General features: G+C 42.6%; 1 protein-coding gene across 1 annotated transcript in view; it reads left to right on the plus strand.

Annotated features, from left to right (window-relative positions):
- The first annotated feature begins 3,107 nt into the window (after positions 1 to 3,107).
- The window catches only part of LOC132882562 (fucolectin-like), a 28,752-nt gene continuing 15,389 nt past the window's right edge, over positions 3,108 to 16,470 (plus strand). Inside the window, exons 1-3 of the mRNA XM_060915656.1 lie at positions 3,108 to 3,153; positions 3,364 to 3,408; positions 12,744 to 13,023. Coding sequence (XP_060771639.1) covers positions 3,117 to 3,153; positions 3,364 to 3,408; positions 12,744 to 13,023 — 362 coding nt within the window. The 5' untranslated portion in view covers positions 3,108 to 3,116. The remainder of the gene's footprint in view (positions 3,154 to 3,363; positions 3,409 to 12,743; positions 13,024 to 16,470) is intronic.

A 16,470-nucleotide genomic window follows, 5' to 3' on the forward strand; every position in this document is an offset into this window, starting at 1 on the left:
GAAAGGAGACCTCGGGAACATGAAATTCGCATTTCTGGGCCTTGGCGAACAGATTGTTCTGTAGCAGCCTCTGGAGAACCTGGCGGACATGGTGGCGGTGCTCCTGCACGGTCTTGGAAAAGATAAGGATGTCATCGAGGTAGACAAAAACGTATAGGTTAATCATGTCCCTTAAGACGTCGTTGATTAGGGCCTGAAAAACAGCTGGTGCGTTGGTGAGTCCGAAGGGCATCACCTGGTATTCGTAGTGCCCAGACGGGGTGTTAAAGGCAGTCTTCCACTCGTCTCCCTGTCGGATACGGATGAGGTGGTATGCGTTCCGTAGGTCCAACTTGGTGAAGATGGTGGCGCCTTGGAGCAGGTCGAAAGCTGTGGACATCAGCGGAAGGGGATATCGGTTGCGCACAGTGATCTTATTCAGGCCCCTGTAATCAATACATGGTCGGAGCCCCCCATCCTTCTTGCCGACAAAGAAGAAGCCGGCTCCAGCAGGTGAAGTGGAGGGTCGAATAAACCCAGAGACCAGGGCATCTTTGAGGTATTCCTCCATGGCCTTGCGTTCTGGCTGAGAGAGTGAAAACAGTCTGCCACGAGGAGGGGTAGTCCCAGGGAGCAAGTCGATGGCACAGTCGTAGGCCCGGTGCGGAGGAAGAACGGCGGCCCTGCTCTTGCTGAATACCTCCTTGAGATCCCAGTACTCTGTGGGAACTTGAGATAACTCGGTGAGATCAGGGGGCTCGGCAGGAGACACAGGAGAGCTAGAGAGCAGACAAGAGGCATGGCATGCAGGGCCCCATTCCACAACCTGGCTTGTTACCCAGTCTATGCGAGGGTTGTGGCGAGTAAGCCAAGGAAGGCCTAGAATAACTGGGAACTCAGGTGAAGGAATCAGGTGCAGGGATATTTCTTCCTTGTGACCTTGAGACTGGAGGAAGACTGGAGAAGTAACTTGAGTGACTCTTCCATCACCTAATGCTTGGCCATCGAGGGCAGACACAGACAGTGGGACTTCAAGAGGTGCAGTCGGAATATTGATGCTTTGGGCGAAGTGAATATCCATAAAGTTCCCAGCCGCCCCTGAGTCTATCAAAGCTTGACAAGAGTGGACAGACTCACCCCAGGAGATGGAGACCGGGATGTAGATTCCTTGGCCAGGGAGTCCGGGAGAGAGGGTAGGCCCCGTCACAACCCTCCCTCGGCTGGACGGGGCGGTCCTTTTCCCAAGAGTTCGGGACATGATGCTCGGAAGTGACCAGGTTTGCCACAGTAGATGCAGCACTTGTCCCTCCTTCTGCGCTCCCTCTCAGATGCGGAGAGGCGAGTACGACCCACTTGCATGGGTTCTGGACAGTCACTGAAGGAGGTAGATGGTCTCCAGGTAGAGGTAGGGAGGCTGGGGGGGCTCAAGGCTTGGTGGCGTTCTCTCATCCTGTTGTCCAGACGAATAGCATGTGAGATGAGGGTTTCGAGGTCACTTGGGCATCCAATAGAGGCCAGACCGTCCTTGATGGGGTCAGACAGACCATGGTGGAAGGCTGACACCAGGGCAGTCTCGTTCCATCCACTTACTGCTGCGAGTGTTCGGAACGAGATGGCGTAATCTGCGACGCTTCCTCCTTGCCGGATGGACATGAGCTTTCGGGCTGCGTCGGTACTGATGTCTGCCTGATCGAAGACCCGAAGCATCTCTTCAGAAAACAGCTGGAAATCAAAGCACTCAGGTCCCTGTCTTTGCCAGATAGCAGTAGCCCAGGCTCGCGCCTTACCAGCTAATAAGGTGATCACAAAGGCAATCTTGCGGCGATCCGTAGTGTAGGTGGTAGGCTGAAGCTCAAAGGTGAGTTGACACTGGGTAAGGAACTCTCGGCACTCACTGTGCTTGCCGTCATACCTCTGTGGTGCAGGAAGGCTGGGTTCGCGAGGTGAAGAAGGCAGCATTGCAGGAGGCACTGGAGCAGGAGTGGGAGCTGGATCAGGAACTGGATCAGGAGCAGGAGATGCAGGCAGAGATGTCAGCTGTGCCAGGGTTTTCCCAATTTGCTGAAGCAGTTCCTCGTGGCGAGCGAGGGCCTCACGTTGGCTGGTGAGCGTACGTCCATGAGCGTCCATGGTTGCTCCGAAGCGTGTCAAAGCTGCCATAATTCCCTGAAGGTTGGCCGGGTAGACAGTTGAAGCAGCCTCTGCTGAGTCGGTCATGACGGAGTCTTTCTGTTAGGGTTTTGCTGGGATTCGAACCTGGTTCGTTGGTGTGATGATCCAGCAAACCCCCACTAGGCCACCAGGGGGATGACTCAAATGCAGAGGCGTGAGGCGGAAGTAGAAAAAGAATCAAAAAGGTTTATTTAAACTATATACACTATATACAGGGCAAAACAAAAGACAAAAAAAACCAAAGAGTGTAATCCAAAAGAAAAGCAAAGTGCAAAAATACAAAAGCTAAGAAGATCAAAAAAACACAGTACAAAGGAAACTGGAGATAAACATAACAGCACAAAGACTCCGTGACAAGAGGACTGAACTCAGGGGTATAAATAGACAAACTAATTAAGGACACAGGTGAAGATAATTAGGCAATTAACACAAACTCAAAACACAGGAACAGTGGCGGCCTCTAGAGGCCAAAATGAACACGACATGAAAAGGAAATAACAGCGGCCTCTAGAGGCCAAAACAGTCCTAGTCCTAACAATTTCTGGATACATAAAACCTAAATGGAAGCTTTTTGCATCATTTAAAAAAAAAAAAAAACTTTGTTACAGGCTATTGCCTGAAGTAAACACATTTGCATTTGTAAAGCACAAAGTGCATTTGCCTTTCAAATAAACTACATAATCATTTAGCAAAATACCCAGTGGACAGCTCAAAGTTTAAAATGGTCAAAGAGATTACTTTCTGGTTGATGCTGAGTAAGGTAAGAAATCTATCTAAACTGTGTCTTTCTTTTCACACATTATATATATTTTTTATATGATGCAGTTCATATAATTGGATGTGCATGGTAGAAGTCCGAGTCTTAAGTGGTGAATGCTACATTGCTTTTCCAGCTGGCTATTTTCCTTTCCTTCCTTGACTGCTGGTGTAAATCATCTAAAGTTGTCTTTCTATTTGAGCAGAAAATGGAGAATTCACAGAGGCCCAAGCTTCTTTGTTTAGGTAAACTGTGATTTCAAGTATCAAACTGAATTCAAGTATTATTTTTAACAGTGTTAGATGCAATACACTAAGCTTTATTTAATGTCACTTTTAATTACATTTACGTTGCCAGTTAAAATGACGATACCTATCATATATTTAAAAAATGACATATTCTTTCTGTTACATCTCTTCCGAATGTATGAGCTGAGATTAGATATTTTTGCACAGGGATGTACATTTTCTCATTGCAGTGGATGCTGACCCATCAACAAGGTAAGAATATAGTACCGTATGTGTATGCATATATAAAACACGGTCACATAAAAATATGAAGTTTATCTTCGAGTGGTGACTATATATCACAGGTGAGCGAAGCGAACAGGTGATATTTTTCAACACGAAAATATAAACTTCATGTCTTTGTACCACCATGTAATGTTCTTTATATTATGCAAACACATCCACAAAAAATACACAAATTTATCAAAAGAAATTTAATTTTGAACTGGTTCGCCATTTTGACAACGCACATGAAACCAGTGAGAAAACATTGGGAGTGACGTCATCAAAGTGAAATATTGGGAATTATTATACATACAGGACACTTTTTCCATTGAATAAAAATATGTATTCTATTCCCTTCTAGCGGATTTCATTCATTTGGTTCGATAGCATGCAATATTGTTATCATATTGCTTATCCTACAAACAAACAGTCCCCAAATTTATCAAAACATCAATATCCTCAACAGTGACATTGAAAAATATGACATGGTTGCAGTTCTTGATGTCCCAGATGTAGTTCGTATGAAAAATATGAGTGGTGTATTTCCCAGTAAAACACTCATGACCATATAATACAGACATTCCAACCTGCAAAAAGTCATTTCAGGGAAGTAGCCCCAAGCCCCATATATAACACCCCCCCCCCCCCCCCCCCCCCCCGGTATGAAAGGACAAGCAGGACATGTTGTCACTAGAGAAAATTACTTTAATTAGACACTGAAATAAACATGAATGGAACATAAAGGTTTTTTTCAGAGACTACTTAGATGAACAGAAATATGTCAAATAGCTTTTCTGAAACTAGTATTCTATAAATACAAATACTAGCCTTCCTATTTCTTTTGCAAACTTTTGTTGGATTGTGATGTGGCCTGCTTTGCAGATTTGAGCAATATGCCAGAAACCTCAACCTCGTGGCTGTCTGTGTCAGTGAACTTGTTAATCTTGCAAGACATCAGATTCACAAGTGTTTAGTGAGACGGTTGACTCGTGAATTCTGTTTCAATGTGACGCATCATGCTGAATGCTCTTTCTACATCACAGTTAGAATTTGACAGCACCAAATTAGATAGGAATTAGATCGGCCTATATGTAGAAAATGTGACAACAAAATATGTAGATGACTTATACTATTTATGTAAACTGTTATTACTATATTTAAATAATTTTTTTGATATTCTATTGCAAATTTAAGCAACTCCTTCAAGGAGTTTGGCCTTATAATGCAGCCTTGGCAGCTAGAGCAGCAGCTACAATTATTGACACCTTAATGATCTTTTGGCCATTGCAAAAGTAGAAAAGACTTTCAATATGTAAATTGTGCATGAATAATTACTCAAACTTCCACTGGGGAAAAAAAAAGAGTTGATTCCTGATTACGTAGCATATCAGATTACGTGACACTGTTCCACAATTATCGACACCTTTGTCCACAGTTATCAATACCGTTCCACAATTATCAGCATCCAGATGATTATTTATTGTGGCGTGTACAAGGTGTGGGTGGAGCACAGAAGACGGCAGGACAGAGATCAGGATGACAACTGGGTTTTATTGCCAAACTTTTCAGTCTAACACACAGAATTCAGTCTAAGAGGCTGACGCGCGCACACAGACTGTCGTCTCCTCTGGATCATCACTCCCCTCTGCTCTCACTTTCCCTCCTTAAATAGGGCGCGGTTTACTGGGGAGAACACACACAAAACATAGGTTAATCACACTCAGGTGAAGCGATTCTGCCACTTACCTTCCCTGACTCCGCCCTCCTGTCACAGACCGGCGCTTGACCACGCCCCCGCTGCCACATTTATTTAAAAAAATTGGTATGTGGTATTAAGTTAACAAAACAGTTTTTATTTAAAATTTGTTTTACATAGACTTATATTTAGTGCAAAATATATTTTATATAAATATATCAATGTCAGTGCTTACGTAAATGAGGAAGTCATTCTAATGTTTGTAAACAAATTAACTGAAAATGTTTAACCTGTGTCAGGAAATCTTTTTGTTCCACAAAATACTTTCTAAGTATTTTCGTAGATCATATTTTGTTAATCATACATTGTTGTTTGTATTACTTTCTAGTTTTTTTAGTTTACTAATAAATGTCAACAGGCAATAGACATTCCCTGTGTCCGAAATCACTCCCTACTCACTATAGGGCACTATATAGTGGGGTTGCCATTTTGTAGTGCTGTCCGAAATCTTAATGAGGATTAAAATAATTAGTTTTTCTTTTGTTTCAGACATGTAAAAGCTTTTTTACCTTTACCTGACATGTTTCGACGGTGTAACTTCCGTCTTCATCAGAGGGTGACCCACTCTTTACTAAGCGTGTCATTAAATCCTGAAATCCCGGCCAATCAGTCCCCCAAATTATAGAGTGGGTAAGGTGAGGATTAACCGCCGCCTTCACTATAAATTTTTCCCCTCGGAAAAAAAATGTGGACTGACACCAAAGGGTAGCTGTGAACATCCCCGTGCACACACAACACCTTCACCCCCCATGCTCCCCCCAATGCCTCATTTTGCACCAGGCTTTGGTGAATCGAGGTCTGGTTACAACCAGAATCCACCAATGCCTGATATGTATCTCCTTGGATACTCACCGGTATGCGATATGCTCCGGCCCGATCGAGGGCGGCCTCTGGCGCATCGGGGATCCGAACCACCGCGCCCACTTCCATCGCCGTGCACTGCTGTTGAAGGTGGCCCGGCTCCCCGCAGCGCCAGCAAACCGGCCCGGGCTTTCCCTCTGCACCGGTGTTCTGGGGCTCACTCACCTGAGGTGGGGGAGAAACAGACACAGAAGGGAGAAATGGGAGGGCACCATGGGTGCGGCGGGCCGGCTGGGGTGGTGCCGGCCCCCGCCTCTGCAGTGGGGGAATGGGGCGAGGACGGGACACAGGAGGAGGGGGAGAGAGAGAGAGAGAGAGAAGAGGAGAGAAGAGAAGATGCCGTCTGCTGTCCTGCCGCCGGGACAGCCGCCAAATGGTCCTCCGCCAGCTCGACTGCCTGATCCAGTGATGCCGGGCGGTGGCACTGGACCCACTCCGTGGTTCCTGCTGGCAAGCGAGCGATGAACTGTTCCAGCACCACCTGGTCGATGATTCCCCCGGCGTCGCAGTTGTCGGCCCTCAACCACCGCCAGCAGGTGTCCCGGAGTTGCTGGCCAAACACGAACGGCCGGCCGACTTCCTCCAAGCGCAACGCGCAGAAGCGCTGGTGCTGCTGTTCTGGGGTGCGCCCCACACGCTGGAGGACGGCCCGGCGGAGGTCCGCGTAGGCCAGCCGGCGGTCGGCGGGGAGCTGTAGCGTGGCCAGCTGTGCCTCTCCCGTTAGCAGGGGGAGGAGGCGCGCCGCGCGCTGCTCCATCAGCCACCCCGAGGCTTCGGCGACTTGCTCAAAGAGCGCGATGAACGCCTCGGGGTCGTCCTGCGGGCCCATCTTGGTGATGGTGAGGGGAGACGGGCCCGCGGTAGGAGCGCTGGTGGACCCCGCCGACGCAAGGAGGTGCCGGAACGCCTCGCGATCTTCTTGTTGGGCCAGCACCAGGGCCTCGAAGCGCCGCTCTTGCTCCTTCCAGAGGGTGACGAGTGCCTGGTGCTGGCTTTGCTGGGCCGTGGCGAGGGCGTGGACCAGGTCGGCGAATGGAGAGGACTCCATGGGGCTGCTCGGCTGGTGCTCCACTTTACCGGGTTTCGGCACCACTGTAGCGTTCACTAGGTGTGGGTGGAGCACAGAGGACGGCAGGACAGAGATTGGGTTCAAAAATAGCGTTTATTGCTCTACTTTTCAGTCTAACAATCTTCACTGATATAGACGCGCACACACGATTGGCGTCTTGTTCGGGGATGAGCTCTCCTCTGCTCTCAGCTCTCCCTCTTTAAATAGGGCGCGGTCACTGGGAAGACACACACAAACAGGCTAATTGACGTCAGGTGTAGTGATTCTGCCACTTACCTTCCCTGACTCCGCCCTCCTGTCACAGACTGGCGCTTGACCACGCCCCCGCTGCCACAGTCATTTAATTCCACAGGGTGTCGATAATGGTGGACACGGTGGAAGTGATCACTATTATCGACACCTCACGTGACTTGTCAAATGCGCATTTAGATACCAAATGGCGATTGTCAAACGAAAGAGTAAGAAACAAAGTAGGCTTCGACAAGGAGATCATGAAATATCGGTGAATTTGATAAGTAAAACATGTCCATGATCTTTCCACCATGCTCACCTGCAATGATAATGTCTGGGTTTTCCTTGAATTGCTGATCATGCTAAAAAAAATCCCATCTCAGGTAACGAGATCAAACGGCGAGGGGGGTCTTCTGGTTGATTAATTAATCAATAATAACTGTTGTAACTGAAACTCACTTTTGTAAAATTGTTTTTAATTGGTAAATCTGAAAAGGTGTCGATAATTATGGACTGTCGATAATTGTGGCTGCTGCTCTATTATAAATAATATGCACATGAACAAATGACACCTGTTAATCTCACTTTAGAGGACCACATTAGAAATGTGTATTTATACTTTTTTGTGCTGTCCTCGGTGCTATGTATACTTTTTTTTTTAAACATGCAGGGCCGCGTTAACCCTTGCCGAGGCCCTGGGCAGCCCCCCCCCCCCCCCCCCTGAGGCCCCACCCCCGCCTGTTGTCAACTGCGCTCAGCAAATTCACCCCCTCAGATGTGCCTGTCTAACTAGACACAGAAACTTAAATAATGACAGTGGCACAATTAGAAATACTACTGAACGATAAAACTTTATATCCATCAACACCTATTTAATCGAGAAAAAGCAATGGTGAAATAGGCAATTGCATGGTGAAAAAATCCATCAGACATCACGGTTAACAAGTCTGGTTAACTAAAGTTTAGCCTCAAGAAGCCTTTGAATGAGTGAGTCAATGAACATAACCTAGGCCTACAACAGTTTCTTTAGTATTCAGAACAAGAACATTCATTTGGTATATAACCATTCATTTTCATTTTGGAATCCAGGCAACTTTTAACTTGTGAAACACAGCGATAACAAAGAAAGAAAAATATCTTGCTTTTCAGAAATAAATCTCAAAATGTTAGGCTATGTGAAACATTTCATCCTTTCACACACGTAATGTCCCAAACAGCAATGGCACACAGCTTTGCGCATTCAGTTTGACAGCCATGGGTCAACTTACAAGGGCACTTACCTACTTTTCTGGAAAGCGAAGTCATTAATTAAATCAGGGCTTTTCAAAGTGAGGGGCGTGCGTCCCCTAGGGGGCGCCAGAGTTCTTCAGGGGGGGCGCAACATGAGGAAAAATAAACCAGAATAAGTTACTACACTCTTAAAACACATGTGTTGAAAATAACACAACTTGCGTTGTTTTTTAACACATCTCTATGTCCAGATTGGGACAACAGAACTTTTGTTCATTTTAACACATTATGTGTGTTATTTGTGCAATTTTGGTGTTAAACATTTCTGAAATATAACACAACTCTTGTTGAAATTAAACTTGCACAAAAGATGTGTTGATTTCCAACACATTCGTTTTAAGAGTGTATTGTGGACATTTAGCGAACTTCAGCTAGTCTTTGCCAGAGACAAAATGGATCGATTTTTTGGACCTAAAGCTACAGTGAGTTAGGAGACAGAGTCTGGGCCAAGCAAAAAAAAGAAGGAAGTATGACCACGATTATTTAAAGTTTGGATTTTCATGGACTGGATCTGAAGATGCTCCACTGCCACAGTGTGTTGTCTGCCAAGAGGTGCTTGCTAACGATGCTATGAGATGTTTAAAATGTGTAAAACAAGATGCTTTTTTAAAAAAAGGCACAGATGTTTAAAATGTGTAAGAAAAAAAGATGTTTTAAAAAAGCACAGATGTTTAAAATGTGTAAAAAAGATGTTTTAAAAAAGCACAGATGTTTAAAATGTGTAAAAAAGATGTTTTAAAAAGCACAGCTGTTTAAAATGTGTAAAAAAAGATGTTTTAAAAAAGCACAGATGTTTAAAATGTGTAAAAAAGATGTTTTAATAAAGCTCATATGTTTTAAATGTGTAAAAAAAGATGTTTTCAAAAAGCACAGATGTTTAAAATGTGTAAAAGAAAAAAAATAAAGATGTGTACAACAACAATTTTTTTTAATACGAATGGAACATTAAGTATAGGGTTGTTTTACAATCAGGGTACGCAAGCTAAAAATCACATTTAACACTTATTATATTCAATATCAAAAGGCTTGACTAAATAAACTTGGTTGTTTATTGTAGCCCTGTGATAGCTCTATTTACCATGCAAAAAAAAAAAAATAAATTGGTGATAACGTTATTTTGGGTGAATGTATGGCAATATGTCGTATTTAGCAAAATTACTCGTGTCATTTAGAAAAAGTGCTTTTTTTGACCACAGGTAGCTCCAAAAGGGATGCACTTAAATCATTCTTTATACCATAAAACACATATTTGGTTCCATATCATTGGAAACATAGTTAAGTTTTAATGTTGAATGCCAGTAAGTTTTCAGACTATTTTGATCAAATTAGTATGTAATTGTGTCAAAAAAAAGTCCTCTCCGAGACAGCTAATTTTTCAATATAAAATAACATATCTAAAATGATTATTTTCATCCTAAAATGTGGTCAAGATATTGGGACATAAATATTAGAGACAACTAACACAAAGCTTACAGCCTTATATTTAAAAGCACTATGGAAGTAGTGGATTCTGAATTGTCAAAAAAATGTCCTCTCCGAGAATCACTTCATTTGTTTCTCCCATCTTATAGCAGATTACACAAAACTACCATACACACATGTCAAAAAATGACCTGAACTCTGTTCTTTAACTTGTCCTTCACTTAAAAACTGGTACAAGAACCAGTTTGAATCAATTTGAATTTTGGACCCCTGTGACACAAACTTTGTACCCTGATTGTAAAACAACCCTACAGCAACAACAAAAATTGTAAGGAGGGGCGATGTTGTTTATTTGCTCTCTGGAGGGGCTGATTCTCCCACACTTTGAAAACCCCTGAATTAAATCATTGAACTCAAGCTGGCGTAGCGTGTGAAGACATGGTGGACAGTGATCATATTGACAATGACGGGTGATTTATGCAACGGGACAAGGTGTGGGCTTCCTTATGGGTGGCGAAATGTATCAAAAATGTTATCAGTATGATCAAAACTTCTGAAAATATCGTTTTATATTTTCCGATCTCGCTACCTCCGAGGCCCCCTAGTGACCGAGGCCCTGGGCAGCTGCCCATGAAGCCCATTAGGATAACGCGTCCTTGTAAACATGTATGAATTTTTACCAAATAAGTCCACTTCAACATGTCTTTTACAATCGTTTACCCCACCATGGGCAATGCTAAAATCACTATTGCAAACAGTACATGGCGCAACACCATCATTATTTTTACCTCTACTAGACAATGGTATACAACCCCGATTCCAAAAAAGTTGGGACAAAGTACAAATTGTAAATAAAAACGGAATGCAATAATTTACAAATCTCAAAAACTGATATTGTATTCACAATAGAACATAGACAACATATCAAATGTCGAAAGTGAGACATTTTGAAATTTCATGACAGCAACACGTCTCAAAAAAAGTTGGGACAGGAGCAATAAGAGGCTGGAAAAGTTAAAGGTACAAAAAAGGAACAGCTGGAGGACCAAATTGCAACTCATTAGGTCAATTGGCAATAGGTCATTAACATGACTGGGTATAAAAAGAGCATCTTGGAGTGGCAGCCGCTCTCAGAAGTAAAGATGGTAAGAGGCTCACCAATCCCCCTAATTCTGCGCCGACAAATAGTGGAGCAGTATCAGAAAGGAGTTCGACAGTGTAAAATTGCAAAGAGTTTGAACATATCATCATCTACAGTGCATAATATCATCAAAAAATTCAGAGAATCTGGAAGAATCTCTGTGCATAAGGGTCAAGGCCGGAAAACCATACTGGGTGCCCGTGATCTTCGGGCCCTTAGACAGCACTGCATCACATACAGGCATGCTTCTGTATTGGAAATCACAAAATGGGCTCAGGAATATTTCCAGAGAACATTATCTGTGAACACAATTCACCATGCCATCCGCCGTTGCCAGCTAAAACTCTATAGTTCAAAGAAGAAGCCATATCTAAACATGATCCAGAAGTGCAGACGTCTTCTCTGGGCCAAGGCTCATTTAAAATGGACTGTGGCAAAGTGGAAAACTGTTCTGTGGTCAGACGAATCAAAATTTGAAGTTCTTTATGGAAATCAGGGACACCGTGTCATTCGGACTAAAGAGGAGAAGGACGACCCAAGTTGTTATCAGTGCTCAGTTCAGAAGCCTGCATCTCTGATGGTATGGGGTTGCATTAGTGCGTGTGGCATGGGCAGCTTACACATCTGGAAAGACACCATCAATGCTGAAAGGTATATCCAGGTTCTAGAGCAACATTATGCTCCCATCCAGACGACGTCTCTTTCAGGGAAGACCTTGCATTTTCCAACATGACAATGCCAAACCACATACTGCATCAATTACAGCATCATGGCTGCGTAGAAGAAGGGTCCGGGTACTGAACTGGCCAGCCTGCAGTCCAGATCTTTCACCCATAGAAAACATTTGGCCCATCATAAAACGGAAGATATGACAAAAAAGACCTAAGACAGTTGAGCAACTAGAATCCTACATTAGACAAGAATGGGTTAACATTCCTATCCCTAAACTTGAGCAGCTTGTCTCCTCAGTCCCCAGACGTTTACAGACTGTTGTAAAGAGGAAAGGGGATGTCTCACAGTGGTAAACATGGCCCTGTCCCAACTTTTTTGAGATGTGTTGTTGTCATGAAATTTAAAATCACCTAATTTTTCTCTTTAAATGATACATTTTCTGAGTTTAAACATTTGATATGTCATCTATGTTCTATTCTGAATAAAATATGAAATTTTGAAACTTCCACATCATTGCATTCCGTTTACAATTTGTACTTTGTCCCAACTGTTTTGGAATCGGGGTTGTACTTTCGTATAGTCTGAGGTGAAGCGGATTTTGTATTTTCATTGTTTGGGGCACTCTGCCATGACGCTCCTTCATACACTGAATTAACTGACGCTTGTGGTCCGGGCGAGAAGACGTAAAACCCACCCTCTCTCTTTACACACACACACATATGTATGTATGTGTGTGTGTGTGTGTGTGTATAAAGAGAGAGAGAGAGAGAGAGCATCCTGATTGCTCTGTCTTGTTAAGTAGACTAATCAGTTTGTGTGTGTAAATATTTTTTTCTTTTAAAGCACATGTATACATATGTGTGTTTTCTTCTCCCCTCCAGGCAATGTGGCCTTAAAAGGAAAAGCAACACAATCTTCTTTAGCCTTTATGTACTATGCTCGCCTTGCTATTGACGGCAATAGAGCATCGAACATACAATCCCTCTCATGTACACACACACTTGTTGAGGACAACCCATGGTGGAGGGTGGATTTGTTGGCAGTGCATGATATTAAGAATGTAACCATCACAAACCGACGCGACTGCTGTTCACAACGGATAAATGGTGCCGAGATTCGCATTGGCAACTCCTTACTCAACAATGGCAACGATAACCCCAGGTGATTTTTTTTAAATAAATTGATATAAAATACTAGCATAAAACAGTAAGAGTTTACTTTTAGACATTGCATAAACATTGGTGCCTATAAGTATTTGTAATTTGGTAACAATTCTTTGTATGCTTTCAAAGCTTCAATAACGCATTATAACATTCGACTCAAACTGCTCATAATAATGTGGAATTCTGACTGATCATTGTCTTCATACATAATTATAAAACACTAAGGCTTTTTAAAAAGTTGTTTAAGAAATACATTACAAAATCTTTTAAATGACATCAATTAGTGCTTTAAATAAAGTCACTCTTACATTTAGTGTTGTGGATTTTAAAGTATTGTACACTTTATTTTTCTGAAGTATGACTCCCCAAAATTATTACAGAGCATGTCCATAAAAATGTATTACTGCAGTTCTTTATCTGACTGGCAAGGACATTTTTAATGATTAAGAATTGTGTAATTCTGACCTATATGATGCCAAGAAATGAACTGTACTACTTATACTACAGGCATGTTGAATTCTCAAATCTGAATAGTCAGAAGGTGTTTAATTTTCTGTATCAACGACTCTACAGAAGTTCCAACTACAAGCTAAATCACAGGTTTATATGAATGTGAGCATTCGAATATTTTCTCATTCTTATAATAAAAATGTATACAAGGACCTGAATGGCAGATAACACCCATAAAAAGATTATTTCAATAATAGGGAAGGAAAGTAATATCATCGCCCCCTACTGGATGCGTTCCAACCTCTATGGCAAAATGAATGGGAATTCATTCATTCATTCATTATCTCTAGCCGCTTTATCCTTCTACAGGGTCGCAGGCAAGCTGGAGCCTATCCCAGCTGACTACGGGCGAAAGGCGGGGTACACCCTGGACAAGTCGCCAGGTCATCACAGGGCTGACACATAGACACAGACAACCATTCACACTCACATTCACACCTACGGTCAATTTAGAGTCACCAGTTAACCTAACCTGCATGTCTTTGGACTGTGGGGGAAACCGGAGCACCCGGAGGAAACCCACGCGGACACGGGGAGAACATGCAAACTCCACACAGAAAGGCCCTCGCCGGACCCGGGGTTCGAACCCAGGACCTTCTTGCTGTGAGGCGACAGCGCTAACCACTACACCACCGTGCCGCCCATGAATGGGAATATCTTTTCAAAAAAATTACATTTCGGGTTACACTTCAAAGTTAAGACAATGGCTTACATATGTTGTGCATGTCGGGCAGCTCTATCGATCCTGGTGATCATACTTTATTTTTTCCACCGATTTGAATTGTTTTGAATGTTTTTTAATAAGCTGATCAAAGACTACACGGACCCGACGTCGCGTATGTGACGTCACCGCAAGTCTAGCGCCTTTCCAAATCTGTAGCAGGTAGCAGTCGGCGAGTAGCCTACATCAACATGCCGATTTGTATAGCGTGCACTAAATATGTTGCCTTGTCTTGAATGTCTTTTTATATAATTTAAATGTAACACCACTTGATCCATGGTGAAACGGTATTTCGTCTCACTGTATATGGTTGAAATGACAATAAAAACCACTTGACTTGACTATAAACCTCTGTTCAACTACAGGTACATCTAGCATTAATCACATGTTAGCCTAACATTAGTGTCAGAAGCTAACATAGATTGCAAAAAAAATCGAACTAAAGGACTGTGTACTGTACATGCAACTCACCTGATTATTTCAATCCAAATCCGACGTTGTTTGGGATCCTTTGGGAAAATAAAAAATTTGCAACCATTTGTCTCTGACCGGTGGTTGCAGTCTGGCACAAAACATAGCATGATCAAAATACACAGATCTTCCCGGTCGTGGGATAGCTAAGCCTACTGCTGACGTAATATGAGCGACTCTGACTAGACAGTTTGGTTGTAGTCCGTTTCTGACAGGTTAGGCGCAATTTCAATCTTTTAAAAGACAGCGACATTTCACCTGATACTTTCACAGTTAGTAGATAATCCCAACATATACAACATATTTTTGGGGGGTGTACAAGTTCCACGTCATAACTTCGTGGGTGTAATGGAAATTTCTAATAAACACTTCAGAACGCTTAGCAGTTGTCTTTTCAGTTATTTATTATAGTAGATCATATAAACAGATATATAAAATATGAAAGGAAAAAGAAGAATAGAAGAAGACACCACTTCTGATGATGCCGAGAGTACGTGCACTCTGAGTTATGTTTTAGTGGCTGTTATCTATTATACTCTAAAGGCATTCGCTTACTGCTCGTATCTTCACGTGATTGGCTCAAGATTTTCTATGAAGCTTTGTTAAAGCGTGCACCTGGCGTGCTCTGGTATGTGCAGGCGGATGCGTAGTTATGGAGAACTCAGGCACCCTGCTTATCACCACCAAGGCCACAGAAAGGCGATTACAACATGGGAAAAACATCTTTCTCAGTACACTAGGCCACTTGAGCTCAACACACAGAAACACAGGGAATAGGAATGTTCATTCACTAAATTTCCCTCACATGGGATTTTTTAAAAAAATTGGGTCTATGGGATTTTCAATAGCATGGCTCTCGGCTTAGGAACGCTACCACTAGGATCGCTGTGTTTCACTTTCCCTCCCTATACATATGAATAAAGTGGAATACTGCAAAAAACATACATGTACATACCGTAGGTTGATTCATAAGAGTATTTCTTTCATCAGATATGTCTTTGACACAGGCAGGATTTTTAACCTCTATTTTGGTCTAGTGTCACTAGACCAAGAATAAACATTTGATATGGTTGAGCACAACTACTTGTGGAATGTTCTGGTTTTTGGTTTTAGTCCACATTTTATTAATAACATAAGACTTCTTACTGTGGTGTTGACAGTATATTAAAGGTTAATAGCAGGGCTTTGAACCAGAATTTTTTTCCTATTGGTTCGTTCCGAACAGAAACGGAATTTTAACGTTTCCGGTTTTGGGCTCCACCATTAAATAGACGTTCCCGAACCGGTTAGAACAAAATAATTTCGTTCCCGGAACGGTTAATTACGTTCCCTGTCAGCTGTTTAACAAATGGCTATAAAATTATGTCTCTGTCTCATCCAGCTTAAGCCAAATGTAGGCTAATTCTGTTACAACCTTCATTAAATAAGACAAGAAATAATTCAAAACAATTATTATTTCAAATGTTGGCGATTTGGATTCTCAGTATGTCTTCCCATCTACACAAACAGAAAAAGTGCCAAAAATGAAAGATAATTCGTTTAGTGTGTTACCAAAGGCTAGTCAGGCCCTATGCATTGATAGGCTAACAGAGGTTAACATCATTTAATGTTCGCGAGCCTCTCATTAACGTGGACAAATATATTGATATCGTGTTTGAAATTGAAGTATTTGAATAACGATAGACTGCAATATTTACCTCTTATTTAAGATGTGGAGACGTGATAGTAGTCCACCCTCCCGCT

The sequence above is a fragment of the Neoarius graeffei genome, chromosome 3 (genome assembly GCF_027579695.1).
Source record: "Neoarius graeffei isolate fNeoGra1 chromosome 3, fNeoGra1.pri, whole genome shotgun sequence".
NCBI lineage: Eukaryota > Metazoa > Chordata > Actinopteri > Siluriformes > Ariidae > Neoarius > Neoarius graeffei.